This window comes from Chamaea fasciata, unplaced genomic scaffold (assembly GCF_029207755.1).
Source record: "Chamaea fasciata isolate MVZ Bird 193981 ecotype frontalis unplaced genomic scaffold, bChaFas1.0.hap1 SCAF_6, whole genome shotgun sequence".
Taxonomy (NCBI): Eukaryota; Metazoa; Chordata; class Aves; order Passeriformes; family Sylviidae; genus Chamaea; species Chamaea fasciata.
In genome coordinates, this window is record NW_027094091.1 from 39879167 (window position 1) to 39900204 (window position 21038).

Sequence of the window (21038 nt, forward strand, 5' to 3'; positions counted from 1 at the left end):
CAATCTCTGAAATCATGGAATACTTACTATAAAGATCACTTTCTTTCAGATCTCTCAGGTGATATTCAGCACTTGTTATCCCCTTTGTGTGGGATAGCAGGTCTCTTCCAGGTGTTTTTTCTTTTGCCCCTAGCCCTTGCAATGTCATTTTCGATTATATTTCAATACATTTTTGGATCTAATCAGGATATTTTTCACTACTAAGACTGTCTGCTCCAATAGATCTAACAGTGTTAGTTTCATGCTACTTACAGTTGAATATTAAGTTCCTTTCTGAATTAATTTATGAAGACCTGTATTTATTTTTGTCAGTGTTATTAAGCAAACTTATGATTTTTGATGCATTAGATCTCTGCTGGCATCTAATTTTTATAATAAAAAGGTATTGCTTAATCTACATAATAAAAATAGTAAAAATAATAATAATAATGACTTGAATGAAAGCAACTTATATCTGTCTGTATATTAATTTTCATCTTTCATTCCACATATGCTGTAAATTTCAAAGATTACCTGTTATTGGATAGATTTTTTTTCTTCTAATTGGAGAAGTACAGATGAGATGATTAATGTGCAAATCTATAAGAATACAGAAACCTGAAGTTTTCAAAACCCAGAACTTCTTTCCGAGCAGGAGTATAGTAAAAGAATCAATATTTTTAGAAAATTAGACCTGCCATCAAATTCTATTCTTTATATAGCAGAAATTATAGTGATGATCTTATTTTACTCTAAAATCACTCATTTTCCATAAGAGTGGCCCCACAGCCTTATATTCTGTGGGTTTTAATTTTCTTTTTTCCTCATTCCTAAGGTCTTATGGATTATTACTTCCCACGTACATTACCACAGCCACGCAAATAATATTTCTCTTTTTTTACGAGGCACTTTTAAATATTTCATTTACCATAATAGCAACAACTAAACAGATAAAGTGGTAAAGAGCGCAGAAATATTTTAAAATTATTGTGTGTGAATCTATGTGTACATGCATATAAATACTTACAAAAGTAGAGAATTATTAAGATTTTCTAGAAGATGGAAATATTTTCTCGGATAGGAAGATGCTTTGTATTTAATGCTAATACCAAAAAAGGAGAAAATAGTGTTTTTTCTGATACAGGAGAAAAATATGAAGTGTTCTTAATGTTGCAAAGAGCATCAGGAACAAAATTAGGATAGCAAACTTGGAAGGTCAAAAGCTGTTACAGTACCCAAAAGAAAAGCATCGTTTGTTCTGATGAGCAGTTCCTACTGGGGAAAATCTACTTACCCTTTTGTTATCATCAAACAACCATTTCTTAACTGCAGAAATTAAAGAAAGGTCTTTTCTGAGCAACCTGCCAGAAGTGAGCTATTTCAGGGAACAGTAATGTAGGTGCTGAGAAGAAAGCTGTTACGCTGTTGCGCTGCTGAGTTTTTGAAACTAGAAACACTTCCACAATTAAAAATATTTTTTTTTTATCTAGAGGTAAATATTTTATTTTCTGCACTATACTACAGTAGGTGTAATAGAATGTGACAGTGAGAATCGTGTATTTTAAAATCACTTTAACTAAGAAAACTTAATTGTATGATGATTTGAATGGCATGAATGCAAGGCACCTGAAGTATGATATACCAGTACAAGCAGTCTTCTTTACAATCATCTGTGTATGGATATAAATTGAAAAGTAATTTTAACAAAGTAAATAATGTCCACGGTGTTGTATGTTAAGTTCTTAGAAGATTCTTAGTTGCACTGCTGGCAAGAACTCCAAGCACCAGTAAAGGCAATTGAGCTATACAGCTAAGAAAAAAGTTCTTACACCAGTTTTCCTTTTTGTTTTATTATTATTATTATTTCCTTCTCCAGAGCTACTTCATTTAATTTCATTTCAACAGAAAAAAAAAATGTTTCATATATAACACACTTCTATTTCAGTATTTGGTTTAAATGGTAGTAGTTTACCATGTTGGCAGATTAGAAGCTTTTTATAAGATCAGTGTAGACCCTGAACCTCTAACACACTGGTTTTGGGTAGTTAATGGTACTTTTTTTTGAGAGCCAGAAAACTTCTGGTCAGAAGATTTCATCAAACTTTGAAGTAAGAGAACCTTATCTTTCTGGGTTGATTTTTGCATAAATTTGGGGAAAAAAAAACTAAAAAAAGGTGTTTAAGGTATAGAATATTGAGAGGCTTTAAACAAAATTTTCATTCACTGAGGATGAAGTAGATAATAGTTTGGGGTTTTTTTTCTTGAACAAAATTATTTGGGTTATAAAATTTCTCTTTTGTACAAAAATACTGCCCTTTGCTTCTTGTACAGATAATTTTGATTGTAGCTCATTTAATTCTCTTGTTATATTTGCTTTCTATTTTAAGAACATAATTTTCCTGAAGTGATTGATTCCAATTTTTTTAAAAAACATTTAGTCTTTATAAGGGTAATCTCTTGGGGCAGGCCAAAACTAGAAAGGATAGAGGACATCAACTTTCATATTATCCTTCTCCACCTCCTCCTCCTTGTCTTCCTCATCTTCTATTCTGTTGATCTTGCTGAACTGAAGAATACATTTATTAATGTTTTATGTTAATGTATTCCTTAGAAGAAATGAAAAATTAAATTTATCCTCATTTCTATGAAAAAAATCCCAAATATTTTCTCAATTTCATCTTTTTAAACAATGCTTAGATATTTCCTCTTTTATACTGACTGCATTTGGAGTGGTAGGCAATATATATGGCTTGTCCAAAAGAAGAAAATAGCATAGAGGAACTCAGGTTGTTAATTTGCCACCTGTTGGCAGCTCCACACTTGCATCTTGCTTGACTCTGTGTGCGTAGAAGAGGAAAAGTTGCTCTGTCTGAAGGAAGAGGGGAAAAAAATGATGCCTTGCAAATTTAAAGAAGCAGTGCCAGAATTCACATGACTTTGGCACTTTTCTGTTACCTTTAAGTCCTGCATTGAGTTTCTTCTTCATGCTTTGTTTTTCTCTTGTGACCTTTGCTTTAGTGTGTTTTGCACAATAATCCAGTATATATTTCACAGTATTATAACGGCAGCAAATATTGGTAAGACAATTTGGACCTAACTCTGCTATAGTTAATTCAAGTAGTTGTGCCTCAGTAGGCTTTAATTTCTTCCTGTGTTACCCCTGCTTTAGAATGAGAAAAGTTGAGTAGCATAGGTGCACAGCTTTTATAGTTCCTGTCCACAGAAACACTTTAAAAACCATTCTCCATAAACCAAGAAATTTCCTAAACTGTTTAAATCAGTACATATAGCATGGTTACTAGCCACATTCCATTATATTTAGCATTCTTGAAAAATATTAGTTATCTTTTCATTGTCTGAAGTGGATTCCATCTCAATATTTTGCAGTAACCATGGTGTTAGTTCTGTCAGAGTATATCAAGTACTTTAATAGTGTCATGAAAACGCAGTTCACTAAGATACTGTGATAAACAAAGTTGCTTTTGGAGAATTCATACATAAAATTTGCATGCAGTTCATAGATCTCCTCAAAACCCTAAGATAAAAATGAAAAGCAGACTCTGAAGAGTTTCTCTTTGTTTGATGACTCTCTAGCCTTGAAAAAATACTGAAGTTGATTGTTACGGCTGGAAAATTATACTTTTTGTGGAAAGCAAAGTGAAAGTTTTCTGTTAAAGCCACACTTTGAGAGTGGTGAAAATAATTTTCAGAGATTCCTGAAAATTCTCAGAGAGATATCTCTGTTTTCAGAGATATTTTGCATGAAGACTTACATAATATTCTTCACTCTATGCAGGCAATTTCAGCAGTGCTAGCTATTCCTCTAATCAGTGGTTTTAATTTCTGATCACAAAGGGCAGTTTAACAGCCTCTACTGCTGTATGATACCTGAACTTATTATAATGGCATGGAGAAACAGACAATCACATTTCAAATGTAATTGTAGGTCTTAGACACATTGTGGTGTAATGTCAGTCATTTAAGCTTCAACTGTCCAAATCTGTGCAAAGTTTTATAAGGCTATACTAGGATATTATGTTTTCATGGTGAGAGGATGCTTATGGTGAGTGTGAGGTTCAGATTGTAGGCACCTAGATTTAGATGTGAAAACACAGTGAATCCCTGGGTGTAAGCTGTCTTTTGCAATGGTTACTGGAGATTTAGTCCATAAACACAGTCAGTGAAGAGTATAAACAATTTTTCTCACCTCCTACAGGCCTCTGATACTGGTTATCTAAAAAAAAAATCTTTGGACTCTGTTGACTGTATGGTCTGGATTTCTGCTGGCAAAAATAGCAGCTTAGATTTTTCAGCTCATATTTAGACCTACATAGTTGTGCATAGAAAAGTAACTGTCCATAGAAGAGGAATGCTACCTGTAGAGAATGATTTTTTGCACTGAGGGGTAGTGGTGATGCTGTACATTTGTAATGGCAACTCTTGAACCTCCTTATCAACCACTGGTACGATCCTTCGAAGAGGAGGGAAGCAGCTGTACTTTAGTAAGACTGCAGAAATAGGGTTTTTTCTTCTTTATTTCAAAGCAATAAGGATATAAATATAAACAAATTTATATGCTTATGTACTCTGGAAGTGATACAAGTAAGATATAATTTTGTGGGTTTTTTATTTTCTGGTTCATACATCAATTTTAATAAACTGATGGAAAGAACAGATTATAAAAAATACAGTACTTAAAATTAAACTGGTCATTGTGCCAGTGCACTCATTTTGCACATGTGCTTAATCGAAACTGCACTTTTTTTTTTTAAGTTTTGAAGTGTATTACTTGAAATCCTTATCAAAACCATCCAGAAGTCAACTCTGTGTGGCTTGAGATCCAGCACTGCTGTCCTAAATGATATATGATACTGATATGTAGGCATTCAACTCTCCAGTTCATCAGCTGAAAATGAAAACGTTTATGTTTACTTCTAAGAAGAGAGAGAGTATGCTTATCCCTTGAGAGGACAAGGAAAAGTCATTGCTTTCAAGGACACTACCACCTGATGTCAAGCAACATCAATGGGGTCTTTATAGGCAAATCTGGAAGATACAGGATTGTGCAGAGAGGAGCAGTGAAAGTGTTTGGAACCTTAGAACCGAGGCCCAGGATATGTGAAGCAAAAATTATTTTTACTTTTCCAATTCTTATCTTTGAAGAAAAAAACAGTGAAAGGAGGGATGGCCTAATGATTTCCTTCCTATACTTCAACTGCAGACTGATATTATACCTGTTCTATATACTCATATGCATGTATGCATATTTATGTTTTGTAACATGCTCTTATATCAATAATACATACCTCCATGAAAACTCTGCAGACTGGCAGTAAGTAAACTGCAGGTATGTGAGTGATATTTCATGCAATTTCAGCACTGAATTGGTGTGGGGTTATTCCCGTTATCCCTCCCTTGGTCCCATAGGATTTAGATGTCAGAAGAAGAGTCCAAAGGGGAATCCACAGATGCTTAAGGATCTTTTGCTACACACCTATTAACAGTCATAACAAAATGGTAGCAGAATCCTTGCCAGTGTGAAATATACCAATTCACACGATGAGTGTTTGTCCTGTGACTGGATCAACTGAATTCAGAAAAGGCTAGACAGTAAAAAATCTCCATGTGCAATGGTTATGTATATTGGTTTGTGAAAAATGTCAACCCTTTTCAGATATGGAAAGAGATAATAAAATGTGGCAGTGCTGCAGTTCAGGCAATAAGTACTGATCTTCTGTAATAAGTTTCTTATGAAGCCTTTTCTCAGTACTAGAAAATAGGGAAAAAAATTTACTTGGGTACTACAGTGATGAAGATGGAGAGTTATGCACATAAATTTGAGTTATACACATAAATGTGGCATCTTGTAACCTGGAAGCCTCCCACAAAACTGGGTGAGTCACTAAAGACTTCAGCCAGATTTCTGTTTTTCAGGTTCATTTACCACTACCAATATATAGCACATTCCACCAATGATACTTCTACAATACATTTCCTAATGAATTTATTGAAATCTATTTCCTTGTTATGGAACAAACCCACAAAATACAGAGCAGGAAGCTGTACACATTTTAAATTGTTTAATGACATTCAAAGCATTTTTGGTATAGCTATAAAGAACGATGATATAACAGGTATATAATAACAGTGAGATATTTGAGAGGAAAAGGATGTTTTGTTCATTCCTCAAAAGCAAAATACTCTTCTTGAGCTCTTCCAGTTAGACTGAACTGACTTAATAAAGAACTTGAGGGAAATTTTAGGTAAAACCAACATTAGTTGTTCTAAACCGTAATAAATCATTATCTACATTAACAAAGGGGATTTTTTTCTTGGTTTGAAAGCCCCACACCTTAAAAAGCAGTAATCAAATAATTTATTTTGGGCATTGCAAGGGAGCCAGCTATATAAATCCTGTTGTGACATGATAATCTGAACTTTCACATTTTCTCATAAGTGAAAGTTGTATAGCATGTAAGGAAAAGAAAATTTGTTTTTTACCTTTTATGCCTGTTACAAATGATGGAATGTAAGATGATGGGAATTTTGCAAGTAAAAACCTGAAAATTAGGTATGAAAAGAGAGAGGATGTGAAAAATACTTGTAAAAACTGACGATATTTATGCGTAATAATAATATCTAGTAAGGTTTTCAAAATTGATTCTTTTTAAAATATGAATTTAATGTTAGCGCCTCATGTCATAAGTTACTTCTCAGTGATGGGCAAGTTCCTGTGAACATGTTATTCCAAAGAAATATTTGTGAAAAGATTCCCCCTCACTCTGAGACATTTGATAATCTGATGAGAGCAATAGAGAGTAGTTTTGGTAGAGCAATAATTTGATTTGCTATAGGGATTATTTTGACAGATTGGCAATGAGAGTCTTCAGGTTGTTTTTCAGGAACTATGATAGTGATAATCATGATAATTACTTTGGGAAAAGAATGATGGAGTTTCTGGGTTACTGTTCTTTTTTTTCCTATCGGCTTATAGGTCCATAAAATGTGGAGTGAAATCCCATATTTCAAATACCTTTTAAATCCTCTAAAATACTTTAAAAATATGGTCTTGAATTTCTTTTGTGAGATGAAAGCAGAACTAATAATTGTAGTGTTATTAACTTTGCTATTAACTTTGTAACTTTAAATATGTGGGCACATTTTTTCATTTTTAAAAAATAAGGCAATCATCCATATGATTTTTTAAATTGCATTTAACAATTACCACGTTTTAGGATACTCTTCCCAATTTATTGAAGCTGGTATGGACAAGTTAATTTTGGTTACCTCAGTTTCCCTTTGTCTGGGTTCTGTAAAGCTCATTATGGAAAACTAATGATTCCCTGTGGAGAGCTGTCCCCAACCAGGACTTTACAGAGGCTTTTGGGTCTTGGTTTTATTTTTGACTGATTAGATTCAGATTTCATATTGACTTGGATGTCTGCTACGATCATTAAGTCCTTTTATAGCCGCTACTTTTAGGGTACTGTTCTATGTTCATGTCCTACATTCCCCATTCACACGTGAAGTTGCTCAACTTTGCACCTGGCTACCTTTGAACACATTTTGCTTGAATCAGCAACTGACTGTAATGATTTTTCTGTCATTATCTACAACCTTCATGTCATGGACATTCATAGACATTTCATCCACATCATCTGTGGAAATTTTGTGAGGTATCAGCTTTCGTACTGAGACATTTCCAGTAAAATGATGATTCTGCAATGACAACTACATTTCATTACAGAGAAATTATTTTTCCTTCAGATATGAGTTTTTATTCCAAGAAAGCTATGGCCTGCTGTTATTCAGTTACCTTTAGAAAGTTTTCTAATAAAAAAATTAAATTAGATTTGTCTGACAAAGTTCATTTTTCCATAAATCCATGTTGACGGCATTGTATTCACGATTTTCTGTAGTCCATTCTCATATCATCTGTTGTATTATTTCCCTTGGATATGCATCAAGCTGTTCAGCTTAGCTGGGATACCTGTCTTTGCCTTATGAATATTTAAACAATCTTTTTTTTCAGACTTCCAAATTTTCCTGGTATTCTGAGATTTATTAAAATGCTAAGAGCTAGTCAACTCTTCCAAAATTATTAGGAACAAATTATCTAACCTGACAGATATATGTCCCTATTAAAAAAAAAACAACAACAAAACAAAACAAAACCCCAGTTTATCACCTTCCTCAGTTGCCAATGGCTTGGAAAGTACTTTCTCATCTTAGATAAGGATATTTTCTCATTCTTTGTTTTTTTTTTTCTGTTGGGTTCATATTTTTTTAAACTATACCAGACATGGAATTCTTAGCTTTTCTTATCAGTTTTCTTCACTTCCCCTTTTCCCTTCTGTACCTTCCCGTCTCAACTTCATTACTTTTTCCATCTTTATGCCTCTGCCTAGCAATTCTCAGAGACTAAGAATCAACCTCACAAACCTCACAGGCACAGGGACAGATCTCTCTTGATTTGTTCAACTTCTCAAAACTCCAGCCACACATCTCTCACTGAGACAGGCAGACAAACATATCAAACACACAGCTTGCCAAATCCTTTTACACCCAAGAAGACTGGCAGCTTTAAATGATTTTCCCCCCACTTCTTTTTATCTGCATTGTTGGGCTATTTACATCCCTGTCCAGCTTTACTGAATTTTAATTGGAGCACTGAAATGTTGCAGGCAGTATGGCAGCCAAGAAAGAATTGTTTAAACAGTAGTATTGATAAAATCCTGTTAGTTCTAATAAATTACTTTTGGCAACTATACTCCCGGTTTTGGGAAGGGTAGATCCTTCATGAAATTTTACCAACTTCTCTCCCAGCCATTTCTAATGTTCTGTCTGTTTTTAGTAATCAAAAACATTATTTTGACAGAGTGATTTTGTGTATTCTTACTCAAAATTATATATTTTTGTTGTATGCGCTTTCTCACATCTGTCTCTTTAGTACCTCAGTTGCAATGGTAGCCTGTAGCATGATAGTTTAGAAACCATGCTGGGCCTTAGATAACTTGTATTTTCACCTGGACTATGCCAATGGATTATTATGTAGCCTTAGGCCAGTCATTCAGCTTCCTTTGCGCTCTGTAGTATCTGAACAGTGCTTTGAAATCACTAAGTAACTAAAAACTGCTATGTACATTCTATATATTCTTCTGCTCACATAACTGATCTCTCAGTGTATTCAGCTCCAGAAACATTACACCATGGGCTAACTTTACATATGTCCAAAGCAGTGACTTTTTAAAATTTGAACTAGAAAACATTATCAAGCAAAAAGTCTTTTGCATGTTAATCTTAAAAGAAAATAATAGGATTACATTTTATCAGGGCTAGAAAAGTCAATACTTTAAGGAAGGAAAGAGAGTATATCTCACTAATCTTTGTTTCCAATTCAGAAGTAAATAGAATGCAACAAATAGCACGGATCGCCGTAAACAATTGTTAGTTGAAAATAAATAATCACTGAAAAAATGCTTTAAACTGCTCTTTGCATGCTTTAAAAGTAAGATACATGGTAAACAGGCATTCAGATTATCAGAATATATATGGTTGGCGGCTGTAGCATACAAAATCAAGTCCTTTAATAGCACCAGAGCAAGGGCCAGTAGATCTCCCAAGTGCAATAAAAATACAGCACCAGATAAAGTGGATGAAATGTTGCAGCCAGTTTCTGTAGTTTTCAGTTCAACTCAATTACCAAAGCTGAAGCCAATGTTTACATCTCAGGAAGAGTCTGTCCAAGATACTGTAAGCTTTTTACTTGTGGCTTTTTGAACTGTGAACTAAATATTACAAAGAGAGAGATAAAGCTATAAAAGAAAATAGTATCCTCATGTTATCAGCTGGTTTGTTTTAAAATGTGTTTGCTGACTAACTCTGGAGATCTGGAGTCCCTTGCTGTGGACAAACAATTTTTATTAAGTCTGACTGTGGTAGTGCAAAGGTTTACATCAACATTCTTCCATGGCTCCTGAGACATTTCATTCACACTAACCAGATTAGTCAACAACAACAACAACAACAACAACAACAACAACAAAAAAAAAATAAAAAAAAAAAAATCAAAGTATCTTAATTATTCCACAGTAGCTAAATTTATCTTAATGACATGCATTGGAGAATGCTTATGCAAATCTTTTAACTGGCAGAGTTTAGGGGATTTGGCTGAGAGAAGGTACCACCAGGTAAGGAGTAGCTGGTGGATAAACCAATGCAGTGTCCTCTGTGGGGAAAGCTGGATGTCAAATGTGAGTCTTTCCACATGTTCAGTTGATGTTACCCCTCGGGAAGGTAGACAAGACCTTTCCTTTAACCTTGGACAATACTTTCAGATTTGGTAATCAAAGAGTTTATGTAACCAGAGTAAACACAGGTTAAGTGTATCTGTGGTTCAAAAACATATATTCTGGGAATAATATGTGAGAAGCAAAGATTAGTAATTTATATATTCCTCCTGAAATCAATAACATTTGAATGCAAAAATATCCCATAAATTGATCATTAACACTGCTAAATCAAATAATCATCAGCAAGGCATATTTCTTTGAATCAAATTGATTTAAATCCTTCATTTTAATCACAATTTAAATCAGCAAGTAAGATTTGCTGATTTAGATAATTGATGCCAATCTTATTTTGCATTTGTATTTTAGTTAAAAAAAAAGGTAATTTTCATGACCTGGAATAAACTTTAGAAAAAAAAAAAATTGTCAAGCAGCACAAAGATTTCTTCTTCTTGCTTGATATATGATAGATAAAAGAAAAGGTTTAGATTTTGAGCAGTTTAAAATACATCTATTTAGATTTTTAAATTTGTTTAGGTTTTGACCAGTTTAAAATTTATGTGTTTAGAACTTTTAAATTTGTTTTGTGGTGGAAAATGGTTAAGAATTCCTTTAGGATTTTAAAAAAATATTAGCTTTTTAAAAAAGATTACTTGTGTTTTCTCTCATGCAGGATAGAAACTAAAGTGAAACTCAAAACATACTGTCAATTTTTAAGTCTTTTTCCTGAATTAAATAAAGGCACCATGAAATATAATGGACACATATATAGAATAAAATGTATCAAATATATTTAAATGTTAAATGACTGATTTTTTTTTTTACAGAAGAGAATTTATTACCGTGTTTAATATGGTTTCTGAAAACAACAGGCCAAATTTAAAAAAAACCAATTGTATATTTAATCATGTAGATGACTGCTGTATGTTCAAAATTACAGTAAGGATTTGGTGTATATTTATGTATGTTGGAAAATTTCACTTGGATATGTCTGTGGTTTAGTACATCTGTAAGGTAAAACAACTCAGTGAGAGCCTTTTCTTTCGCTTTGAAAAAAGATTTCCTGATTTTTCCCATGACTATATATTGGCATGCTGAAAGAGAAAAATAATGTTTTCAAACCCAAGGTCAGCTTGCCAGTCTCAAACACAGAAATATTACTGTGTGTTTGCGACTGTGTTTGAGAGTAGCAAAAAAAAAAAATTGAGATTGTAGTTATAGCAAAAACTCTCTGCACTGTATATTTTAATAAAATAGATTAAAAATATTATAATAGCTTAAAATGAAGTTATTCAGTACCTATCATCACACTGACCTTAAAATTACGTATTTTCCATTTACCTTCTTGTGAACACTCCTGGATAGTTCACTAATTGTTGCTTTACATTGTTATTTAAAACATAATAAGCCAATTCTATTGTCCTTTTGTAACCACTGCTCATGTTTCTAACATTGGTTATTAAACATGGAGATGTGTGAAATGTCAGTGTTGTTACCTATTTAACCTCTTCTATTACAGGATGATTCTGTACACAATACAGCATAGGTCTGTTTCTTATAGCTGAAAAATGCTTACTAATTAATAATGAGCCAGGAATCAATGACTTTATGGCTGCCCAAAAAGATTAAGAAACAGATGTTATGTGGCCAAAAAACCTAAAAATCAAATTCTGCCTGATGATGCTTATCTTTTTCTATTGAGAGAACAGCAGACCTGATGAATAGAAAAGCAACATTATCTTAAATAAGTTATGCAGACATAACTTCCAAAAAAGCTCACACACTTTTCTAACCATGGTTGAATTCATGTATTTATAAGTGGCTGAATAATCAAAGACAAAAATTATCTCATCATCAGCTCAAATTGTAATTGCGGACTGTCGGATTCACACTGGCCCTTCTTTGGGCAAGATTTGGACCAAATGAAATCCTAAGGTCCCTAACTATTGAAATAATTCTTTAGTTCTGTGCTTTTATAATCCTGAACCAGTGTGCAAGGATTTTGGAAGGTGGGGCTAAAATTAAAAGTGTTCTTAAATCAATTCAGTAGAAAGTGCAAATGTAATTCGCACTATCATATACTGAGGAACTGCCTGAAAAAAAATCCTGGAACATTTTTTGCATGTAACTTTGGTGGTTCAGTGATTAGTAAATACACTGGGGTTGTAAGTATAGTGTGAAAGTTTTGTGTTATTGTCAACTCAATTGTTGGAATGTTCTGGCTGCCATAGGACTTTATATCAAAAGGATGTGAAAGGTATTTTTAGATTATATATATCATTATGCAGCCTCATTCTTAGGATCAAAGATTCAGAGGAAAATGCCAAGAAATGTGCCAAAAGAAAACAGCTGTTTGGGAAAAGTGCTGTGGAAGCTACTTAGATAGGTGAAGCTAATATACTTTCACATGATTCCATTTAGTATTTAGAAGTATCTTTTTTGCATATATACATACAGTCAATTGATTGTGCAGTCAGAACATATGCATTACCATTAAACCATAGTGATGTAGTTCATATTAAAAGGTTACAATCAATCATCTCTAGGATTTTAAAATTTAACCATATTATTCATGTTCAGTGAAAGTTCCTTGATGTATGGAAGAGCATAAAGGGTCATTTAAATTGTAAGAAATACAGTGTTTGGATAATTAGGAGGCATAAACCTAAATCTTTTTATGATATTCATTTCTATTGAATTAAAATAAGGAAGATTCAGATAATGATGTGAATAACAATGAGTACTGGGTTAAGCTGATGTTCCCAAGTAAGTCGAAGAGCTGTATGAACTGAATTCAAATATGTGGGATGTGGTATCTATTGATATTTAATCTTTTTCTCCTTCCTGGCTTTTGTAAAAATTAGAAGTGAATAGATACTCTGAAAGTAATGGTTTACCTTTTCCCTTGTGTCAATAGGAAGAAAGAACTTTCCCGTTATTCAAATAAATGGCTTTTAGGCCTTTTTTAATAAATTCTAAATTACAAGGACACTAAAAATAAAATATACTGCTTAATATCTGAAACATCTGAAACTGAGATATACAGCAATACTCCGCTGCACATATTAACTCATCTCCTTTGCTCATGGTGTCTTTCCCCATTCATATATAATGCACACAGCAGCTCTGACTTTGGTTTTCTGCTTTTCCTTTCAGGTTTGGATATATTCTTCATAAGGACGATCCCATGCTCCAGAAAATTGATCTGGAAACGATGTCGTACATCAAGACAATTAGCTTAAAGGATTATAATTGCATTCCTGAGTCATTGGCTTATACACATCTTGGAGGATATCTTTTTATCTGCTGCAAGCCTGACACCACTGGGGCTGTCCTGCCACAGCTCATAGTGGATAGCGTTACTGATTCCGTGATTGGATACAATGGTGACGTGACGGGCACACCACACATCTCTCCAGATGGACACTACCTTCTCAGCATTGATGATGCAAAAGGCCTCATGAGAATCCAGTCCATAACAGTGAGAGGAGAAATACAGGATGCGTTTGACATTCACACTAATTTGCACATATCTGATGTCGCGTTTCAGCCATCCTTCACTGAAGCTCATCAATACAATGTCTACTGCAGCTCCAGCTCACAAACTGATGTTCTCTTTATGGAGCTCTCCTCTGGCAAGGTGAAGATGGTGAAGAGTCTGAAGGAGCCCATCAAGGCAGGCGAATGGCCTTGGAACAGTAAGAACCGTCTTATAAAAGACAGTGGCCTTTTTAGTCAGTATCTCATGACCCCTTCCAAGGAATCTCTGTTTATCCTGGATGGACGGCTCAATAAGTTAAATTGTGAAATCACCGACGTTGAGAGAGGCAACACAGTAATTTGGGTTGGAGAAGCATAAGAATCTGGGTTAGATATTTACTGAATTAATAGTTTTACAGTACATTGCACTTAAATTAAACCATTCTTCAAATTTACACAATTTTAATTTTAAATAGTTTGGCCCTTCTATACCTGTTATTTCTTTGACATGTGCACAATTTGAATCAACTTCCACATAAAAGTGACTAAAATGATGGCTATTTGATAATGGTACTCCTTAATAATTATCAACTGAGACTGTGTTGTTTGAAATAACTAAATATTGAAATTGATGATAAGTATAATAAATTACTGGAAAAAAAGAAGAAAAAAAAAACAACAACCAAAAGAGCTTCAGGAAATTTAATATGATATTTTGCATTTGTAAATGGAAGACTTAAATATGATTCAAAATTTTTGTTGTTTTGCTTCAGACACAAAACAAGAGCTGTTGTACAACAACCTTTGACTCCTTAAACTGAAATGTTATGTCCTGTCCAGTCCACTGTTAAATCTTTTTGTGCCTTGAAGCAAAAGTCTCACAAGAAAGACAAACATAGAAATTATAAAATTTGTTCCCACTGTGGCTACAGAATTGCTTTTCATTGGAAAGAAGGTTTTGCTATCAAATTCTAGGTGTCAAGTTGTGCAACATACATGGACAGGAAAAAAAAAGAAAAATTATACTTGCAGTGCTTTCTGATCACTGCATTTTGGAGTTTATTTTTATGGTGTCTTAGTTGAGAAAGCTGCTTGCAGAAGCTTAACCTTCTTTTAGAAAAAAATAGATGTTAAGTTTTTCAGCTATCACAGCGTGGCATCAGCAAGGAGTTTCAAGTCTACCGAAGAGAAATATTGCACATCCTTTCAGAATATACGACATTCTAAGAACCTGGCATCACAAAGCTTAACTTATATCATTGAGGAAACTGTTAATTAAACATAAAGAAAATGCATTTTAAGAAAGTGAGAACGCAAAGAACTGAAGTCTGCAACCAGTAGATAACATTTTTGCTTATTCATTGTACCATTGATTCCTATTTGTTAAACCATTTGATTAGCTCAGCAGGTTTTCTAGTCCTTACATCCAACTGGATTAGTGCAAAAAAAAAAAAAAGCAACCAAACAAAAAAAACCAACAAAAACTTTGTATTTTTTATAGTTTGTTTACTTAGTATTCTAATATAACACTGGTTAAACATGTACATGGGAAAATTAAGATTCCCAGAAGTAGAATAACAATTCAGTAGAAAGCCAGCAGTGAACATCTATTCAGACTCAGAGCAATGACTTAGAAGTTTGAGAGTATTTTTATTTTTATTATGTTTTTTGCTAAAGAATGCTTATAAACTCTTAAACTGACCTCCATTTACTGAAGGCAATCAGAAAAAAAATCCTTTTTTAAACAAAGTTTTACTGCAATTTAGATTGTGTAAAATTGCTTTGAAATCTGGAATTTTCTAGCACTGTAATCTTGTGTGCATTGAGCATTCTGCCCTGTGTGGTACAGTAGATCTCTTTAGCTTGAGCAAACCCCCGGGTAAGTAGCTTTAACTGGGATAAAAATTTGCTTATATTTCTAGCTACTGAATCTGTTTTCCTTTTTAAGAACTCCTCTCCATTGTGAACAAACAATAATCATGTAAACTGTCTGTTACTCAATTGCAGTAGTCTGTCTCATGCAGTTTTTGTTCTGTAATTTATACCACGTGAATGTTCTGTATGTAGAAAATGCTTGACAAAAGGAGAATAAACCCCATAAATTTTAAACAGTCCTGACTTTGGTGAATCATCAAATCAGCCACACTGAGCTGGCAAGTAAAACTGACTATTTGAGAGCACCTAGTATTTTAAATAGATGTATGAAAAAAGATGTATTTATACATATGCAAAATAATATGCAGTGTGTAAAGAAAAATTTTTAGAAAAGCTTAAGTTACTGGAAAAGTTTCCTTTGGCTGTTACAAAGAAAGCTCATTTTATAGCACAGGCTCATCTATCAGCACATCTAAAGCACAAGCACAGGCTGAGTGGAGAATGGGTTGAGGCAAGCCTTGGGGAGAAGAACTTGGGAGAGTTAGTGGATGAAAAGCTCAATATGACTCAGCAGTGTCTGCTTGCAACCCAGAAATCCAACTGCATCCATGGTCTGCATCAAGAAAGACATGACCAGCAGGTTGAGTGACATGATTATTATTACTTGCCTTCAATAATTCTACTTCTTTTTTGACAATATTGTCCAGACTGTGTGTGTAAACAATGGTCACAGCTTCTCACCATTGTTTTTTCAGTGAAGTTAAATAAATATTGGGTCACCCTGGTTGCTTTCATAGCTCTTATGGCCGAAGTTCAGCTTTCACAAATAGAGATGGCCTGACTGAAGGCTTTAATCTGAATGAGGGGAAGAGCTGGAACCTGTTTCCATTATTTTGCTAGCAGCTCTATAAGGAAAGCTGATGTAAGGGGGCTTTTTTTTTTAACCCAGAGAAAAAACATCTCCAGGGAGACCTAATAGTAGCCTCCCAGTATCCATGAGAGGTTATAAAAGAGAAGGGTTAGATTCATCACAGCTGTGCATAGCAGGAGGACAGGTCAGCATCTTAAATTAAATCAAGAGTTTCAGGCTGCATATAAGGAAAAGCTGTGATGACAGTCAAGCATGGGAGCAGGTTGCTTAGAGAGACTATGCAATCTCCATCCTGGGCGTTTTTTAACACCCATCTGGATTATGCCCATCTGTCCTTTAGTGGAACTGGCTCTGACTAGCAGAGTGTCAGACTAGAGATCTGTCAAGGGCCCTTCAAACCTCAGTTGTCTTGTGATTCTATCAATACAGCTTGGGGATGGAGACTTAATTTGTTTTAGTGGTTTAAGTTTCTGATTGAGTTTAATGTAAAACCTGCAAGTGTTACAGTTGGGCTGAAGTATGGCCTAAGCAAAACTCAAAAACCATTATGTTTTGTCATTTGAAATCCTTAGCTTAGAACATCTAACCTTAAACCAAGGATGTTCTCATTTGAAATCTGGAAGACATTTCTTGGATTCCAGGAAATCCTAAACTGATTGTAGAACTTGCACAAGATGAAATATGCAGAGGAAAGTGCTCCTCTTGATTTATCTGAAAAATAGCTATGGCAGAGGGAAGGAGGACTTGAGTAAACCATTGTAGATAAGATCTGAGTATGTGTCCAAATGTGAACATAAACACTTAAGTGTATCCTTATTATCAGATTTTCTAGTAAATCTTTTCTAGGAATTTATAGTATGGTTCAGCAGTGGAATAAAATGATCTGTTAACTTCCTAATCAATTTGAGATAGGAAAGCTCATGTCATAGCTACAGTTGTGTCTTCAAAAGAAACACTTTAACACAGACAAAATCCTGTTCACCTCTCATCAGTTTGTTCTTTGCATTTTGGTCTTCATCTTAAGAGTTCCTAATGAAACCTACTGAAAACTTCGTTTTGAGGTTAACAACTAAAATGTAGAACACATAAGAATTTTAAAAAATACATATTTAAGCATGATTTAGCTGTTATGACCTGTAAGTATGAATTAATTTTTTGTGAATACTGCTCTTGAAGGAGGAAAAACATAGTCATAACTTTGTATCTAGAAATCAGAAAGCAAAAAAATGGAGCATACGAGGTGAAAGAGAGAAAAAAGTCATTCTGTACGTACATACACTAATTAGAGAGATGTGAGATGAATCCAAGCGGTTGAGAACCTTTGCACTTGCACCACACTGACACTGTTTCACTGTGACCAATCCCCCCACAATGAAGGAAGACTTGGAGGATAAGGGCAAAAATAATGAGCTCCGGGAAGAATGTCAAGAATGACCAATTATTGTAAAGAAAGCTGCATTTTTTTAGGGGGACTGAAAAGTAAACTTTGGCTTAGATGCACAACTGTACCAGTGAGTCATCAGGTTGTATAAACAGCTTTTGCTGAGATAATTAGTGGAGACTACTGTTCTGAGCTAGCCAGAGCAGCATGGGGGAAAAAAGTGTATGTGTGGCTCAACCTAAGGTTAAGTTTGAAAACTGGCCAGCTACTAAAGTGAGCTTTGAAGAGACTAATGGGCTTGACCTGGTTCATCCCTTGTACTCCTTTCTGGTGACTTGACACACCCAGCAGCACCATGATGGTGAGAATACAGGGACTGGTAAGGAGAACCATGTTTGTATGGTGATTCAGTTGCATATTGCAATAGGTACATTGTGCTTCTGGTATAATTCGGTGCTGCTGTAATACTCTACAAAATCAGAATGCCATGAAACAACAATTTTATATAAAGTAAATTTGGTATTAAACTTTAAATCCTCCTAATGTGGAATCTCTAAAAAAACCTAGTCAGAGGGTGTTGAATTCCTACCTCCACACACCATCAGTCCATTTTATGTAACACTGGAATTAAAAAAAAAAAAAATCAGCACTTACAGTGCTTCATGGTATAACAATAATAATTAAATCTGGAAGAAATGGGTGAAATCCTACTTATGCTGATGCTAGAAGCATTTCATTTTATAGTCAGTGAGTATCACATTAGGCTGAACACAATAATGGCAACAATGGCAGTGTGGTGAACTATTTCCTTGTAATATTGAGGAAAAAAGAGATTCTGACAGGTCTGTAATCTGAGAGTTAAGAAATCATGATCTAAGATATGTTTACGTTCCTTAGCACAGGTGATTAAACTTCCAGATTGTTCAAGGGGTTTTATGTTGGATTGTTTTTGTTTGGATTTGAAGGGTTATTGATTGGGTTTTTTGTTGGGTTTTTTGGGGGGGATTGGGTCAGAGGTGTTTTTTCTTTTTAAATAATAATTTTTCAGAGAAAGTACTAACAAGATTATGTGTCAAAAAAACTATTGACACTACCGATAAAAATTCATAAACAGGAGTTAAAAAATACATATTTGACTTGCATCTATTCTGCCTGTCCCCCCTTAATGGGTTAAATGCTCTGTTGGTGTGCCACTGCTTTAGAAATGATTTAAAACTGTCTTCAGTGAGCTATCTTTCACAAAGTTTGACAAATTCAGTTACTGATAAAAGACTGAAAGATACTGAAATTGCTTTTTTCTATATAGAACTAATGCATGAGAGATTGCTTCTTCTAGCTTATGAATATTAAACTTGTTCTTATTTTAATCTAATAGATGAAAAAAAATAGCTTCCTGTTATTAGTCATGATGTTAATGTTCTTATTTTTAATCTTCTCAAGGTATATGTCCTTTACAAAAGGATGGAAAATAGTTCTCTAATTTTGCAATGCTTCTTTTTTATATTTTTCTCTAGTAATGAAAATTTAGGTATATGCTTTCCTGTTAATTGTCATTAAATCTGCATATATATATATATTTGTCTGGTAATATTTTTCAAGACTCTCCATGTATATGATTCAAGAAAAAAAACAAACCACAATTTACCATACTCCAATAACTTCCTGGAATCTTCCACAAGAAGATTCCCTTTCCCCCTCTGACCCCCATCTTAGTAGACCTGTACTAAATCATTGCTAATGCTGCAGACAATACTGTGAAGAAGTAGAAGCAACAGCATAAGGAAAAATTATTGCATAAATTAGGAAGGAAGAGGAGCTAAGTCACCAAGTTATGGCAAAATTAGTTTTTAAGTGTCCTAATTAAAACATTAAATAAATATCCATTTTCTGTATGTTGACTGTAAAGATTAAGTAAAGAGATACACTTGTAAACTGTACTTGGATGCTCTTTCCAAATTAACTTTTTCTCTATACTTTGAGAGCAGAATGGCACAATTTAATGCTGTTGAGGCTGGACCTCCATATCCTTTCCTCCACCATTCTGTGGCTCTTGGGTCCTTTGAATTTCCAGTTAAGTGGATGTGTGGGGTGGCATTCGTGCTATCTTAGAACCATAGAATCAGTAAGGTGGATAAAGACCTTCAAGATCGAGTCCAAATTTTGACTGAACACCACCATGTCAACAAGGCCATAGCACTGAGTGCCATGTTCAGTTGTTTCTTGAACACTTCCAGGAATGGAGACTCCACCACTTCCATGAGCAGCCCAATTCAATGTTTAACTACTTTCAATGACTAAATTGTTCTTAATATCTAACCTGAGCCGCCCTTGTGAAGTTTGAGGCTGTTTCCTCTTGTCCTGTCACTGGTTGTCTGGGAAAAGGGCTGACCCCACCTGGCTACACCCTCCTTTCAGGCAGTTATAGAGGGTGATAAGGTTACCTCTGAGATACTTTTTTTCCCAGATTTAACAACCCCAACTCCCTCAACTACTCCTGGTAGGATTTAGTCTCTAGACCCTCCATTAGCTCCTGTGTTTGACTTGTTCTGGCACCCCAAAGTCTTTCTTGAAGTGAGGGGCCAAGAACTGGAAACAGTATTCAAGGTGATTCCTCACCAGTGCCAGTTACAGAGGGACAATCTTTTTCCCTGGTCCTACTGGCATTGATATGTTGTCCTCTTTTACCTTGTGAACTTAAATGCAACATTTAACTATGGGAGTGGGCCTCTTTGCCACAGGATCAGCATGACCTTTGGAGTTATATTTGATGCTCAGATCAATTTTGGCTAAAATTAATCATTTTTATCTTAAATCATATTACATTTCCACAAAGTATTGCTTTTACTTTACCTGTTTTGCTAAACTCTATTTTCCTTGGATGACCTCAGTCTTGTGATAGAGATTTTCCTCCTTTTGACTGTTTTTAATACCCAAATGGAACACCTTTCATTCACTTCACTGAAGAGAGGTGTTTGTCTAATTTTTCTGCATCTTTTTGTTACTCTGTAGGAGAATAGGTATATCACTGTAGAGCTAGTCTTTTGTACCCCCTAGCAGCAGCACTTTGTGTGTACTAAGGAGGAAAGCCATGAAAGAGAGATATCACCACATTGTTCAAGATCTATCTAGGACACAAAAGCCAGAAGTTCTATAGTACTTTCGT

General features: G+C 34.5%; 1 protein-coding gene across 3 annotated transcripts in view; it reads left to right on the forward strand.

Annotated features, from left to right (window-relative positions):
* Positions 1-15859, forward strand: part of FSTL5 (follistatin like 5) — a 385396-nt gene extending 369537 nt beyond the window's left edge. For all 3 annotated transcript variants that reach the window (XM_066186047.1, XM_066186048.1, XM_066186046.1), the window contains one exon: positions 13425-15859. In XM_066186047.1, the coding sequence (XP_066042144.1) occupies positions 13425-14127 (703 nt within the window). In that variant the 3' untranslated portion in view covers positions 14128-15859. The remainder of the gene's footprint in view (positions 1-13424) is intronic.
* The last annotated feature ends 5179 nt before the right edge of the window (positions 15860-21038 follow it).